This window comes from Rissa tridactyla, chromosome 9, assembly GCF_028500815.1.
Source record: "Rissa tridactyla isolate bRisTri1 chromosome 9, bRisTri1.patW.cur.20221130, whole genome shotgun sequence".
NCBI classification, from domain to species: Eukaryota; Metazoa; Chordata; class Aves; order Charadriiformes; family Laridae; genus Rissa; species Rissa tridactyla.
In genome coordinates, this window is record NC_071474.1 from 47,055,392 (window position 1) to 47,071,214 (window position 15,823).

At 39.3% G+C, this 15,823-nt stretch overlaps 1 protein-coding gene and 1 long non-coding RNA gene across 2 annotated transcripts in view; one reads left to right on the forward strand and one right to left on the reverse strand.

Moving 5' to 3' along the window:
- The window catches only part of LOC128914504 (uncharacterized), a 213,079-nt gene that overhangs the window by 27,813 nt on the left and 169,443 nt on the right, over window positions 1-15,823 (forward strand). The window lies entirely within an intron of this gene.
- Window positions 802-14,668, reverse strand: LOC128914502 (homeobox protein CDX-1-like). The gene is made up of 3 exons (XM_054213540.1): window positions 14,236-14,668; window positions 4,351-4,496; window positions 802-1,050 (listed from the first exon to the last, which is right to left on the reverse strand). Exons 1-3 carry the CDS (start codon window positions 14,666-14,668, stop codon window positions 802-804), a joined length of 828 nt encoding a protein of 275 aa, XP_054069515.1.

Here is a 15,823-nt window from a genome sequence, read left to right on the forward strand (position 1 = left end):
TTCAAAAATTCAAAAATGAACTTGGGCTAAGATTCACAATTCCAGAATGCTTTTGAAACACTTACGGTAAGATTGAAGAGTGCATGTTTATACCAGCATATGGAGCATTGGAAATCACACCTGTCACACCCAAAAAATTCCAAAAAGCTCATCCCTGACCTTTGCCCTTACCATGTAGTGACTGCAATCACCACAACCCAGGCTTTCCATCAAGTGGGTCAAAACATATAAGCCAGGTTTTCATTTATCAAGATCCATGTGTAAAGCCCATGAAAGTGAGATTAGTACATGGAACCTGTGTGGAGATCAAAGGAGAAGGAATATACCCTTTACCTAGGGGCGAGGGACAGACAGAGCACTCGCGTGCAGCTGCCGTTACTGCTGAGGCAATGTTGTATTGCCTGTGGCTCATTTTGTGCTTTTTTTTGTCTGCAGCGTGTACTGTAACAAGTGGCCGTATCTGGTCCTCAGCTCTCCTCCCTCCCAGTGCCTACCCACCTGCCGCATGGCTGGAGGGATGCTTGCCTTGTGGCACAGACTCAGCATGACATCCACTTGCAGAGGCTCCCTGCAACTAGGACTCCTGGCACACAGCAGTTCCAGTGCCCTTGGGAACTTGCACTATCCTGCAGACCTGGCAAGTGGCTCTTGCTTTACTGTACTTGAAGCTTATGTGTACAGAACTGTGTCATGCTGGGGACTCCTGCAAAACAGCTACAGCTGTCCTCTCTCTTTCATACTGTAGTGCTCCATGTACTGGTAGTTTATAGTGTTCGTTATGCAGTAGCTCTTCAGGTAGCCTCACTGAGAGGCCACTACCTGCTGCAGGTTCCCGCTGTGCTGCAAACCGTTCATGGGAAGTGGAGGTGGAGGAGGTGGGAATAAAGAACTGGGCATGTCTGAATGAGTCTGTTGGTCAGGAACTGGCATCGGGCTCACTGAGCCAGAGTCACTCTGCATAGAGCCAAGATTGCTGCCATCAAAATGAGTCATTTTCTTCTTCATTAATTTTCTTTCTTTGGCTCTGCGATTCTGGAACCAGATTTTCACCTGCAGAGGAGCAGAGGAAAATTTTTTTCAGTTGCTAATAGAATGCAATGTGGTCCTTTATGTATATAGTCAAGGGTCATAGGTAAAATCAATTGCATGAGGACCAGTGAGAAAGGCAGTGGCAAACTGAGACAACAGAGCTGTTTGCTTGTCTTTCATGCAGGTAATCTTTCCTATCTGGTAATAAAATATTTATTAGTAGCGTGATAAAAAGAATTTTTCAGTGTTAGTTTTACTCGTATTTCTTTATGGAATGACCTTTGATTTTTTTTTTTTTTTTTTTTTTTTGGTACAGAATCTAACAGAACAAAATCTCAGAATCTCATGTGTCATAGTGATGGCTGAAAGAATCCAAGAATATCTTTACATTGAAAACTATTACACATGGGGAGGTTTAGGATGGATATTAAGAAAAATTTCTTCATAGAACAGGTTATTAAACATTGGAATAGGCTGCCAAAGGAAGCGGCTGAATCACCATCCCTGGAGGTATTTAAGAGATGGGTAGACCTGGTGCTGAGGGACATAGTTTAGTGGTGGTTTTGGCAGTGTTGCGTTAATGGTTGGACTCAATGATCTTAAAGGTCCCTTCCAACCTGGAAGATTCTATGATTCGATATGTCCTAATTAGAGCAAGTCAAACCCTGTTACTGACCTATAAACTGAGGCACAAAAGCTTTCCTGTTTGGATGCTGCACATTAGTTGGTTAGCTCCAGTGTGTAAGCCAATGGAAATACACTTCTGAGCAGAATTTCACCAGTGCATTACTCTCGGTACACAACGTTGCTTCAAAATATTGTATAAGCAGTGCCTTAATAGCTAAGTGCCTTTTATTGCATTTGTAGATGGAGCCAGAATCTGCTGCTGCTTCCCGCACAGTCCACTGCTTTACACCATAGTCATTGCTCTATCACAGAAATGTAGTCATCTTTGGGAAGAAATGCAGGAGGTATTGAAGAGTATATGGGTTTTGATTAGGATAAAACAAGAGAGGACATGAGGTGAAGTTGTCAATTGAAAATACAGCAGAACTTGTTCAGGTGTGAAGGAGTGAATGTTCTACGACAACTGAAATGTCTTTGGACATGAATCCCCAATGTTGGATTTAAAGCAGTGCATGCCAGCTATTTATCCTTGGAAATGGCTCTGTGTTATATCTAGTCAGTGTAATGAGTCAAGCTACCTTATTCAGATATGTTGTGTTTTCTTGTTGGTGTTCAGATGGCAAAGGAAACACTTTTGTCACCATTTTCTATAGCCCAAAGGAAAATCAATGGTTTGCTGAGAAATACTGATTTGATACTCCTTTGCTAGAAGCTGGAAAGCGAAAAACAATGAGGATCAGAAAGCAGGTAAAACAGTAAGAGGCGATAACATCTGTGGCTACTAGGTTGTATTTTAAAAGAAAGACAGTGGTGAAGTCCCAGAAAACACCTTAAGGAGTGTCTGTGACAGTCTTGGTGTAGTTATCCTTGAGACATTATTATTGCCATTTTACAATTGAAGAGCTCAGATACACGCAAAGCTTGTGGAAATTTGTACTAGGTCTCGTAAGTCCCAGGCTATCATCTGAGATGTTTGGCAGTTCATTTTGTTGTCTTAGTTTCTGGAGTATCATTTCTGTACCAAAGTATGTTCCATTAAACCAGTCTCAAATAGTCTCAGATCTCTTGCATTCTATTGTGCTGGGGTAATCTAATTTCTCCCATGCATTCGCCAAAATGCAAGAAAAGATGAAACAGTCTGAAAACCAAACTAACATCTGTTTCAGAATTACCTTCTGGCTTCAGTGTTCTTACCTACCTTTGAATTTAGATCTTTGTTCTGGTTTGTTATTAAACTAGGGATGCAGATCTGGAGCAGTGATCCAGAGAGAACTTTAGTAAGCAGTTCAAGGTCGTATGCCAATTATCAAAGCTAAATATGGTCACTAAAAGCTAATATGGTCACTTGCATCTGTCTGACTTGTTCTTCACCTGTTACCCTCCTTCCTTTCAGGATTTTTTCTTCCACTCTTCAGTTGTTGTGCAAGTAACTCTTCACCTGAAGTCTAATTTTCTGTCTTCTTTCTTGTCTTCATCATCTCCTTTATTTCTGTGTCCTTCCTACATTAGCAATGCTTCGTTTTGCCTTTTTTTTTTTTTCTTCATTAGGTATTACATATTTTCTTCCTTGTTTAAACGATTGTTCTTTGTCCTTTTGAGGTATTCCTTCCAGTGTCCTGGATGGGATTTTGGCATAGCCAGGAAAGAAGCTTTTCCAGAAAATCATTTCAGGTTTGCAAACCTGTGATGGTTTGCAAATAGGAAAGGCAGCAAATGAGCATATTGTGTCCTGAAATCTGTTCAGGGAGATCCTTCAATAAAGTTTTTGTTTTCTGTTTGGCTGCTCACTTCAGTGTACTGAATCAAGAAACTCCAAAGTAAAATGGGACAGACCATATGCTCTGCCCATGTTGTGAGCGTCTCTGTGGGAGATCTGGCTGGGCATCTTATCTGGGTTGTTTGCATGAGCCAGATGAAGTGCTTGAGAGCCACAGGCCATGGACCTGCTTCGCTTTGGCAGGGGGTGGCACAGGCCTTGCAATTGCCTGATTGAAGAACTTGGTACAAAGTGATTCCAGAGCAAATTGTATGTATCTTTGGACTAGAAAGGACTGTGTTTTGATTTACCTTGTGGGAATGGAAGTGGAATTTGGAGAGAGTGTGAGGAAATAGGGGCAGGATAAAGGAGTAGCAAGTATGTAGGAAATCTTTAACAAAAGGTAAAAGGCAGCCAAAGAAACAAATGTTCAGGATGCTTGAAGGTATACTCGAGCTCATCACTTCCATTCTCTGCTAAGAGCTAAAACTGACCTTGTTGAAATTGGTTATAGAATTCCCATTGACTTCAGCAGAACCAGGTCTTCCGCTTTAGAAATTTCAGCAAAAATTTTTCCCTGCTACCGCTACCCCAGTAAAACAGAGAGAAATATCCGGGCAGGACTTTGTTGATATTTTTAAACTCTTGTTTCTGAAAACAGGACTGTATGTAAGACTGGTGTTTGCTGTTTCTGTGATGTTGCACAGCTCCCTGATGAGAGCTGAAGTAGTGCTGATGGGATATTTAGAAATGAGTGCGAACAGGGCTGTCAAGGTATTCAGCTGGATAGTTTGAGTTCTTACACTGCAAAGGGAACCCAGTCGCATTGATTGGTTATTAGAGGCATTAGCATTTTTGTGTTCTTAACCAATACATTTATGTCCTCATCAGCAGGAATAAATTCAAAGGAAATCCTGAATGGATGATCCATACTCTACCTGTCTCTCGGAAAGTCTTAGGTTTGCAGCAAGTTCAGACTTCCTCCTGATTGTAATGTATCTGTTGTAATGAAATTCCTTCTCTAATTCTAATCTCTGATGATCTGTGTAAACCACTCGGTACTTCTCTCTTGTTCTTGTTTTACCTGTTTTGAAAGAAGAACACATTGCTTCAAGCTAGAATTTTTTAACTTTAGTAACACAAAATATCTGGCTTTACATTTAAAATATGTTTGTGGGTATTTTAGGCCTGATTCGCTATGCACTTACCCAGAGTAGCTCCCTTGACTTGGTCTTGATTTACAACAGAAGAGGTTCGTACCATCAGATTTTGGGTTTGCTTCTTAGTAAATAGGTGATAAACTGGTCCTCATATTCTTTATCACCCTTGTGTTATCATTTGGGAAAGGGAAGGCATCCTTGTTAAGAACAAGGAGCCAGGAAACCTGGGTTCTGTTCCCAACTCCGATACAAGCTTCCTGTGTTGAATTGCTCTGTTTCTCTGTCCCTAAAGCTGCTACACTGCTACCTGTTTCAGAGGGAAACTGTGAGGGATATTTTACTGCATTGAAAATATCGAGGGCTTCCAAAGTTCTTCAATTCTTGTTTCTAGAAAAACAAATCCAATGTTGTGATTGTTACTGCAACATGGAGGTTGTGTTTTTCCTGCAAGTCTGTCCCAGTCTATCTGCGACTTGATAACAGCACAGGGAATAGTAACAGATTTTCAGATGACAGTTAATAAAAAAGAGAAAAAGAAAGCATTAATACTTAACAAAGGACACTGAACAATAATAGAACTGCAGCATCTGTTCTTTTGCAAGCAGCAGTACTGCATCCTTTCAGCTGTGGGTACAGCTGACTGAAGCAGACATGGCTCAGCAGTATCTGGGTCATTAAAAAGTAATGTCAAATTACATGAGCCAGTGAACACAGATGCAAGTAGCTGAAATTTTATGGATTCCATACAGGATAATTTCTGAGGACAGAATGTGTTGGCAGTAGTGAAAGAGAATTGAGACTGGGAAAGGCTACTGATGCTTCCTTTCTCACTCACCTTTCCTCTGTAGTTAATGTTGATATTAGGCAGTCAATGTATTAGAGATCAACACCTGCTTAAATCTAAGGCCCCTGAGCCCTATCCTAAGGTTCTCCTACATTTTTGAAAGATTGGATTGTTGTTGTGTTTAAGACCATCAATACCATATTTGCTAACCACAGTCTAACCATTTTTTTGTGCTTCCTTGTCTATCTATATTCATCTGGACATTTCTTCAGATGTATATATTTAGACTGTAAATTGTGTGTGACAGGGAATGTATTTCTAGTTGGTAATTTTTTGCAGTGTGTTCCACTGTAGGTTGTGAATCTTTGTGTCCTTAGTGGTCACTATAGTAGAACAGTCTCCTTTAAATTCAGGTTGTCTCAGATAATGCATAAACCTCGAGGCATATTGTGGCTCGTTGCCTGTAACAGTCTCCGAGTAGATCAATACAGCACACCCGCCCCATAGCAAGCAGCTTCCCCCCTGCAGGAGAGAATAGCTGGGGGTTTCGTCTGTCTGTGGTGCCAAAGGCCTAAGTTCTCCCCAGCCCCTCCTTCCAACTCCCCTTGCTTTTGAAGTTTAAATAGCACCCAAAGATCAGAATTCAGGGTATAGAACTATAGCAGAATCTTGAAGTCCTTTATCCCTCAATGCACGGTTTGGTTTCACAGGTTAATGTTTTTCCCCCTTCTGTGGAGGGAGACGTGATCTCTCTTTATTTTAATAGCTGAACATATTTAAAGTTAACATTGCCTTTCACTTGCTGTGTACACTGTATGGTAATGGCTTGAGAGTCATATCACTTTTTTCTCTTCCAGCATTTGACAGTCAGTTCTTTGTTACTTGCAAGAATTTTTGGCTCACCGAGGTATTGTTTGCATTAGAAGCTTCTTCAGGCTCAGATCCTTTTTGTACTGTTTGTATAGATCCTAGACACAGACTTGGTTAGCACTGGAAGTCCTGGTCAGTGCAATGCTGTCAACAAATGTTGTTATGCCTCTAGCTGTGGATAATAACTGGCTCACCCTATGTGACAGGGTTTCTCTAGGACTCTTCCCAGGCTTGTTGAACAAGGTCTGCATCAGAATTTGATCCTTCAGCTTCCGTGCTCGACAGTGTTCAACCCTGGGAAAGCACTATGCAATAATAAGTGAGCTTACAATGCTATGGGCATTTTCCAACTGTCTTGAGGTCATCAGCCTGTTTACTTGGAATATATCAATAGGGAAAATAGGTGCGTGCATGTCTCTGTTCGTTCCTTACACTGTGATTTCTGCTCAATCCGTGCAGTCAGAACCACTTTGACTCAAATCAGTTAACTTCCCTGTGAAGGTTCTACTGTGCTGTGCTTGGTTTGGGTAGATATATATACAGGACATTCTTATTTCAGTAGCATTTCTGTCATCGAGAAACTGTAGTGAAAGCAGAATTAGCCCAATTATGTTTACATAGATAATCAAGTGAAAAGTGCTGTTAATTTTGCAACATTATGGCAAGAATTTTAGAGTCTCTAAAGAACAGCAGTTATTCAGTTCAGTCCACATAAATACTAGGACATTTGTTTTCATTCATTCGAAGTGTAAATTGTTTGTTTAGCATATGGTCACCTGCGGTGCTTTAATGCCTCACTTGATATTTTTTTTTAACTTTTGATCTCTCTAGCCGGTGGTTTGGTTAGGTTTTTTTCCTGTTTAAATGAGAAATTGGGGTCATTCTATGGGACAAAATGTTTAAAATGTTTCCTTAGTCTCCTTTGTGTTGTTAAGTTGGAGTACACAAAAGAGCAACAAGGTGATCTTATCTTAAACTCTGTTCTCATTCAGAAGCCATAGACAAATATCAAATGTTCTTCTATTGCCAAAACAAGGTGGTAAACTTCAAGATACACCTTCCTGTTTCTGGATTTAAGTGCTTAAACCCCTATTATCTGAGGAGAGGGTTGGCTTTTTTTGCTTTTTAAATTGAAGAAGAGATTAAACGTATGTGGAAAACAGAACTTTCTCCCATAAAATCTTTTATTTTCATATGAGTAGCTTTCAGTTTATTTTTTAGTAGGAATGATAATATCTGGTTTCTTTTTGAAGGAAGATTGGGAGCTTTCACATCTGATTTCTTTCTTTAAAGTAAGTTAAGAGAACAATTTAAAAAGTAGAAAAGCAAAAAGAGAACATTTCCTTCCTAAAAGTCAACAGCAATGTGAGAAAAATCCTCTATGATTTGTCACATAAATCTTGTCTTTAATAATTTGATTTTTTTGTGCAGAGTAATATCTTCTTTGAGAGACAACAGACAATGGGAGCTGAGATCTGCCAGGGTCTTCTGAGAGGATACTTTTAGTTCTGGCAGAGTCACGTTTTAGTGTGTTAGGCCTTTCCCCAGACTCTCATTGATGTCAGTGAGAGTCTTCCTAATGCCTTTGTTGGATGCTGGGTTGGAATTAGTCTGCACATGGCATTTCCTTTCAAAGGCAAAGTACACTTTTCTTTTATTTGCCAAAGTTAACAAACAGCAGCAACAAAACCAATTGCTAAACACTTTGGGGGGTTAGCCTCTAAATTCCATCTGTTAGATGGAATAGATCCACTCTGCTGCATCCTGAGCCAAATCTTGCGGATCTTCTACTGGTTTTATTTACAGGTATGCATTTTATTTCAAGGAGATGTATTACCTGAGTAAAATTTGAGGTAGGACTAATGGCTTCACCCCAGAGACAGCAGAAGGATGTTCTTCACTTCTCAGACTTCTTTAGGAGATAATGGCAGAATTTAATGATATAATGATAAAAGTTAATATTTTAATCCAATTCTTTAGTCAAATCCTGCCCATTTCACTCAGGTGAGTGAAATTACCAACATTTAACTTTCTACAATCTTAATTAATCTTTCGTTAGTGACAGATTATCATTTGAATCAGCAATATAGTGTCAGTTTTATTGGAAATGTGTTCTGTCATGGACAGTTATATTATGGAATTGCAAGTGGCTGGAGACGGTGTTAGTAGTTGGGTGGAAGAAAAATGAAACAAAAGAGCTTTGAAGCAACTACCTTTGCAGTATGACTGCCTTTGTGTTGGGGGAGTGGATTTCCTGGTTTTAATGAGCTATTTAAGAACAGTGAGTTTTGTCAAAAACCTATTGTGCAAATAGTGACTATTGAAGAGTGCCTTTGGAGTAACAAGAAATAAGACATTTCAGACTTAAAAAACTTTTCATGAGATATAGTTTAACAATCCTGTTCTATCACACCCAGCCTAGCAATTTTTGTGACTGGCCAAGTTTTGAGTTGGGGGAAGGGAACAGCTTTCCCATTGGTCATAAAATTCACAGAGTATTTCTTCTGAAGACAATAAAGCTAGGAGAAGGCCTCTTTATTTGCTGTGAAAATCATCACCCTTTCCGGCAATATAACTCCTGAAGAAAAGAGGGAGAAGGAAGAGACAAGACTGCATATCAAAGCAAAGCGAAGTGTTAAAAGGGTCTGTTGCCTCAATATGACAGATAGGCCTCAAAACCTCAGACAATGTAGCCCAGGAAAGGAAAAAAAAACCCCACCATCGGACCTCACAACTAGTTTACAAAGCAAAATAAATTTGCATTAGAACTAGCCCTGGCCCCTTTTTCAGTGTGTCCTCTCTTAACATTTCAGGAATATTGTTCGCCTGCTGAAATTGGCATCATTCATAAAATCCAGAAGCTACTGAGTTTAGACAGAAGATGTCATGGTATAGAATAGTGTCAGATTACTGTCAGATTATTTACAAAGCATTGTAATCTGGATTCCATAGTTTAACATTGTTTGAGGAAGTTATTGTCTGGACTTGATGACTGGAAGTTAGTTTAAGTCAGCCTGAGATGTGAAACAGCTTTCTGACCTGTAGATATGCTCGGTTCAAATCTGCATCTTTATGTTAGCTTAGTTTTAAGAGAGAGATTAGCGTTTGATCTTATTTTAGTTTAGATTAGTTTTTTCGTTTATAAAGATATGGACTGTCAGAGATCAGGACCCAGAGCTTTGTTTTGGGAGTATCTCTAAATATTCTCCCTAGTGTAATTTCACTGACTTAATTGAAGTTGTGAAGCAAAAGTAATTTTAAATAAGTCTTGGAGATGGACATCGTGCTGCACATGATGTTCTGTAAAGTTAAAGAAAAAAACCCCCACACTGCATTGTATTAGAAAATGTTACAGGGATCCAATCCTGTATAATACGAGTAATAATATTCCTGCCAGAAGTCTTGGTGTGATGAGTAGGACTATTCATTATTGCAAAGTTGGATGCATAAAGGTTTGTGAAACATGGTGAAATTCTATGTTTGTATTTTCTGCTAGGTCTTGATCGTTTGTTCTTGTTATACATGTTCAGATGACTCATGCTGAAAAGAACAGAATACCATCATAGAATTGGAAACCTTCAACAGACTTGAAGAATTTTCCCTTCTGTTCTATTTGAAATGCTAATGTTTTCAATTTTGAATATGCTCTGTTATTCTGTAGTAAAGCTCATTGGCCAAATCCTGTCCCCCACTTTGCTAGTGTAAATTCGTCTTCATCATACAGAATTAAGTGAATCCAAAATAGAATAATTTTTATCACCTTTAAACAATGATTGCACAGACCACCCTGTATGGATTTTGTTTGGCAGAAGGACCCAACCTTCAGAAAATATAGGTGGATTTCAAAGCAGCAAGATCAGGGGAAATCCCATTGCCAATGACTGTATGGACTAAGAGCAAGTGATTAACAGAAATTTTTCCAAGAGTTGTATGTTCTTTAGGTATTCAGCATTTTGCAGGAATGGCTTCTTAAGAAGCTTGTTTCTCTTCCTTAGATTTGAGGGAATATAACTTCTTCCTTCAAAGACTAGACACTATGCGTTTACAAGACATTTGGTAATGGTGCTATCAGCACCTGCCCTCGTCGTCATCAGAAAAACTGTCTTTATGTCTTCAGAGTAATTTTTTATTAAACAGGAATGACAGAATTGTCATCTATGGGAAAAGTCTCCACTCATAATTAGTTTACCTCTGATTCAAAACTTGGTCCCTCCCTGTTTTATGGTAACGTAAGTGCAGGTCTTAAGATGTGCTTTCAGCTTTGTGATCAAATTCTCATTGCTGCTGAAACCGCCTGGTAGTTAACTGTTCAAACTTACTGTTTTGGGCACTGTTTACCCCAAATGTATGTTGTTTTCTTACGAAGGCATAAAGTAAAGTCTGCTCCTGTGTGGGTATTGCATACCTCCATAAAAATATTTGAGTCAACAAGAAGAGGTTTTAAACTTGATCTAAGCTGGTTTTATTCTACTTTCCATCAAAGAATTTGCCTGTAATTATGCTTTGTGTATGTGTGTGTGGAATTGCCACCTCAAATCTCTAGTTCATGGCTTTGTTCTGTTCGCTGTTACAATTGCTAGTTGTCTTGGTTTTGCTTGCCCTTTTGAAGTGGGGGTTTAGGAGAGAGGGCAGGAGCATAAGGGTCTTTTTCAATCAGTGTGCTTGGCTGAAAATACTAAGTAGTGTTTCCTCGTTCAAGTGTTCTGAATCAGAACACATTGCTTTCTCCTGTATCTTGAACACTGTCGAGAATGCACTGACTAGGCATTTGATCCTGCGTGCGCTGCATTTAGGATCAAGTCCCAATCCCTCCAGGTCCAAAGCTGCAGGGAGAGATGTTCAGACATCCTTCACCCAGAGAGAGGATGATGGATGAAAACCTTAGTAGGTCTTTTCTGTGGGAAATGCATTCCAGTAACACTAAACCAGGAAGATAGTATGACATTAAGTACTGAAATCTGCCAGTGGTTTCAAGTAGCATAACCTCATAAACTTCATTCAACACCAGCTGAAGACATGGTTTTATATTGGATGTTGTTTTGAAAGTTACAGAGTAAGACTTGGCATAATTTCTTCATTTGTTCCAGGTTAGTTGTGTAGATTTGAGAGTATCAAAAGACCTGTAGGGCATGAGGCAGTGGTAGAAATTTCAATAAAGTGTTTTGTTTGTCATCCATCAGGTCATGAGGGCACAAAGCGACCAGTAAGAGAAGCTAATCATTAAATCTCTCGAGATGGAAATGTCATTGATTCTGGGCCTTGTTTTTGTAGCTGTTACAAGTCAGACTACTCAACATAAGTAAATCTTTGGAAAGAATCTCTCCTGATCTTAAAGGGATAAGATTACAGGAATGTTTCTTGCACACTTTCAAGAATATCTTGCAAAAATCACTTGCATTAATTATTGTTTCCATAGTGAAATAATAATATTATTGATCACTAGTATTTTGCAACAAGTAATGAACAAATAATAAAATTAATTTGTCTAATTAATTTCTGTTCTTATCACTTCAGGTAAGTCTGAGCCTCAGTTTTTCCATCTTTAAGAATAGCGGCTCATGTCTATTTCACAGGAAAAAAGGAAAACTAATAAATAATGATTCCTTCAGTTTTGCCTATACAAAACCTCTACGAAATTCCTAAAGGTTTTGCAAAGAGACAGAAGGGTAATGCTCAATGTGTGCATACAGCATTAAGGCTGTAAAAAGGAATGGATTCCATCTAAAAAAATGCTGAGGATTTTGATCATGCTCCAGCAAACAACATTGGTACTTCCAGTTAGCCGAGTCACGCATTTGAACACTTGCATGCTCAGAACCAAACTCACTTAAGTGCATTGCTAGATCTGACATTGCTGTTCGGGCAGTTTTTTATTTTTTGGGAAACTGGGAAAAACAAAAGTGCCCTTGCTTTTAAACAGAGGAAAAGGAATGAATGAAGAAAAAGGAGCCGTTTCCACTGAAGCAGATCTGTTGGCACTGATCATTCCTGGCCTAGCAATAAAAATAAGAGGGGAAGAAGCAGCCGGAGAATTATTTATCTGGATTTTTCCCTGAAGCACGACCCAGTACCTATTAAATGAATGGATAGGCTCCCACTAACTTCAGAGGGCCTTATAATGGCCTGTGGGCATTTGGGAGGATATGCTGATAAGACATGCTGATTTATTAAATTCTTCTTGAGACGAAGATGCTCAATATCTTGTTGGACCATTCCAGAATGGAGAGACTCCCAGCACCTCCTGTGAATGCTCTGACTGTTGCAGACTTGAAATTTAGGAAGCTCTAAGCGTGCTTCTTAAGCAGGCAGTTAGAATGGGCTATTCTAGATAGCTAGAATAGACGTTCTATCTATCTATCTACCTATCTCACAGTGTTCCCACTATAAAAGGGACAGCACAGACAGATCAAATCATCTTTCTCTCAGAAAGGCTGCAATTTAAATTCAGAGGAGCAAAAGGCAGGTAGGTAAAGAAGAGATGAGAAGTAGTGGTTTTTTGAACAAGTATTCTGCCATCTGTCAATCAGATAGTTTGTGAGCAATTTCATTGCCCTTGTAAGAACTACTCAAAAGTAAGCTGTAAATTTTTTCAAGACCAGCCCTCTTTTGTTTTTTCTTGGATAGCATTCAGTGAGGAACAAATATGATTTTATAAAAATGAACTATTTTTTTTGTTGTTGGTGCCAAAATTCTTATTCACCCAGAGTAACAACCTACTCTGATTGCCCTACTGACTTCTACGGACTCTCTATGAGCTAAAGTTGTGTTCGGCAGGAGTGAGGATGACTCAGTCTGTCCATATAAATTAGATGCATTATTTGAATATAGACAATTCTACTATATAGTTGCTTTCATTTTTCTAAAGTATCTTTTAAGGAATTACTTTTCCATCAGAGATTGAGTCAGTACTTGCTTTGAAAACTGTTATTTACAGGCATGTGTGGAACAGAGCTGGGGTGGGAGGAAGGGCTAAAAAGAAAGGAACCTTCCTGGGCTGTAACATTGAAATACTCTGAGCATCTCTTTAGGGGAGGTATTGAGCATCCTTAATTTCTACTGATCTCAGGGCATGTCAAAGCTGCTCAGACCTTGAAGGATCAAATACTTTTATATAGTGGATTATGCCTCTGTTCTTTTCAGACAGTTCTCCCTCTTTTTCTTTTCCTTCTCCCCTTTCTTGTTTCATATATTTTTTTCTCTTCATACAAGGTACAGATTTTTGTTTTAGGAATGCCTAATACTTGTATTTTTTTCTGTTGTTCCTCATCACAATCAAACAGAACCTTTTCCTCATGCTTCATGACTTATTTTTACTATTATGCGTCGGAGACTGATCTGTCGCAGTATTAACTGATTGTGTTACCATGGATCTTTGTACTCCTGCATATTCTGAGAGCTACTACTACAAAGTAAAGGAAGCCTTTCCTTATCATTCCTGTTTTTAAAGCATTGACTCGTTGTTTGATCTTGCAGATCTCATTTCATTTCAGTGTTCTGAGGTATAGAGAGGTTGTTTCTAAACTAAGCCTTATTTCCAACCCCTTTACTGTATATATTTTACTTGAACTTTTCATATGTACTCTAAAACTTGAGGAAAATAAGCAAAGTGTAGGTGGTGGTGAAATACAATACTTTCATCATGATTTCTTTCTGCAGACATGCTGCTTCATTCTAATCTATAGGATTCCTATTAAAAGCCATCATTTGATATCACAATTTTTTTTAAGATATTTGAAGTGAAAATACTTCACTGTCAAAGGACATTGCTTTTCATTTGTCCCAGCATTACAGGTCAAGAAAGAAATACAAGAAGTAGTCAGCTGATCAAAACCAGCATCCAATAATGAACCGATATTAAACTGCTAGCGAGAGAATCCTTCAGAGCAATTAGGGGCTTTCTTTGTTAAACTGTACACTTCCCTCTAAACAGAGAACCGGGCAAAAAAATCCCCAGCAATGCAAAGAGAAGTAAAATCTCTCCTCAGCGTAAAACATCAGTGCCCTCATACCTGTGGAAGTGGATTGCACCGTTTTCCTCATCCATTCGTAAGAGCTGTGCCTTTGGCTGTTGGGAGAGATTTGCTGTGTATTAATTGTATCTACAGGAGGTAACCCCCCAGATCCAGCAGGATGGAGGGAGCTGTAATCAGCAGAAGTGTAGGAGACCTGTCCAGGAGAGGAGCCATTGATCTGTGCAGCAGCAACCGTGCTGGAAGGTCCTGGGCCGTAAGCGTTCCAGTCCTCCCTCTGTGGGCCATAGTGAGATCCCCAGGTTCCCGCAGGCTGTCCATGGGTGTCCAGAGTTGGCACATGATGATATCCCATGTAATCTGAATAGGGTGGAGTAGACACAAAGTTTTGCACTGGCAGGTTGTTGCTGCTGCACCTTGCGGATCCTGGATACATGCTGGTTTCTTTATCCAAAAGATAACTCACATACATGATGCTCACAGCCTGGCTTTGTCTTGCTGGGACATCCTGCTCCTCACAGTGTTTGTTTGATCTCTCGTCCCCTCCTCTTTCTTTCTCTCTCTTTTCTAGCCCTGACTGGCTCTATAAATGACTCATGCTAGCCCTGATGTCCCTTTACTACACATGATTAACAATGGTTTTACCAGGTGCTGGTGGTAACAGTTTACTAAGGTCCTGCCTGATGTCACAGATAACTGCCTGCCCCAAAATTACATTTGCATTCAAATGAAGGGCTGCCCATGCAGGCAACCCCACCTTGCTGCTAGTTCTAGTGCTTCCTTTCTCACAGATCCTTTATGTATTACCATCCCGGTTCTATACTTTTTGCATGTAGTTTGAAACCTCGGGGTCTTCAGGCAGACTTGCATACATAGTTAACCAATAACTGTTCAGAGAGTAGAAGGAGTATTTTTCTTGAGCGACTCATGTCAGAATCTAACTTCAGATGCTTGGTTATAGGTAGTTAAAGCCTGGTATCTGCTAGTCCGATAGTTCTTTTGTTAGAATGTGCTGTATTATTTTTTTAAGCTGAAAACAAAGGACCAGTTCAGTCTTTAACTGCAGCTCTTACATAGTTTCTCTCATGAGCACTCTTCTTGACTTCAGCTCTTAGTCTATGTGGGAGAGCACTTAGAAACCACACTAATCCTACTGATTTTAACATTACAAAGGATATACAAGAAGTCTCATAGTCATTTTGAGCATTTGTTCATACGAATAGTCTTGTTGATGTTAGTGAGCCTATTCATGAGCTGGCTGCCTGCCACAGTGATTGAAGTTTCTCTATTCTAACTTACAATGTTAACAGAAAGAGAATCTGTTATTGAGAGAATGCAAAATTTGTCACTTTCCCTATGCTTATGTCCTGTTTGTGATATTGAAATGAGTGGTAGTTTTCCCTAAAGGTTTTTCTGTTCTCATTGCTGTGCTTGTTCACAATAAGTAACACCTTTTCTTAGAAATAGGGGAACACATTCTAGCTTTTTAGCTCAAAATAGCAGTTTCCTAACTTTCAGGGGCAGTCCTATTTTTGTAAGTAACAAATTCCTATGAGATTATCTATAACCAGAGGTGAGGAGAGAAAGTGTTGATTTTTTTTTTTTTTTAATGAGATAGATACCTTAG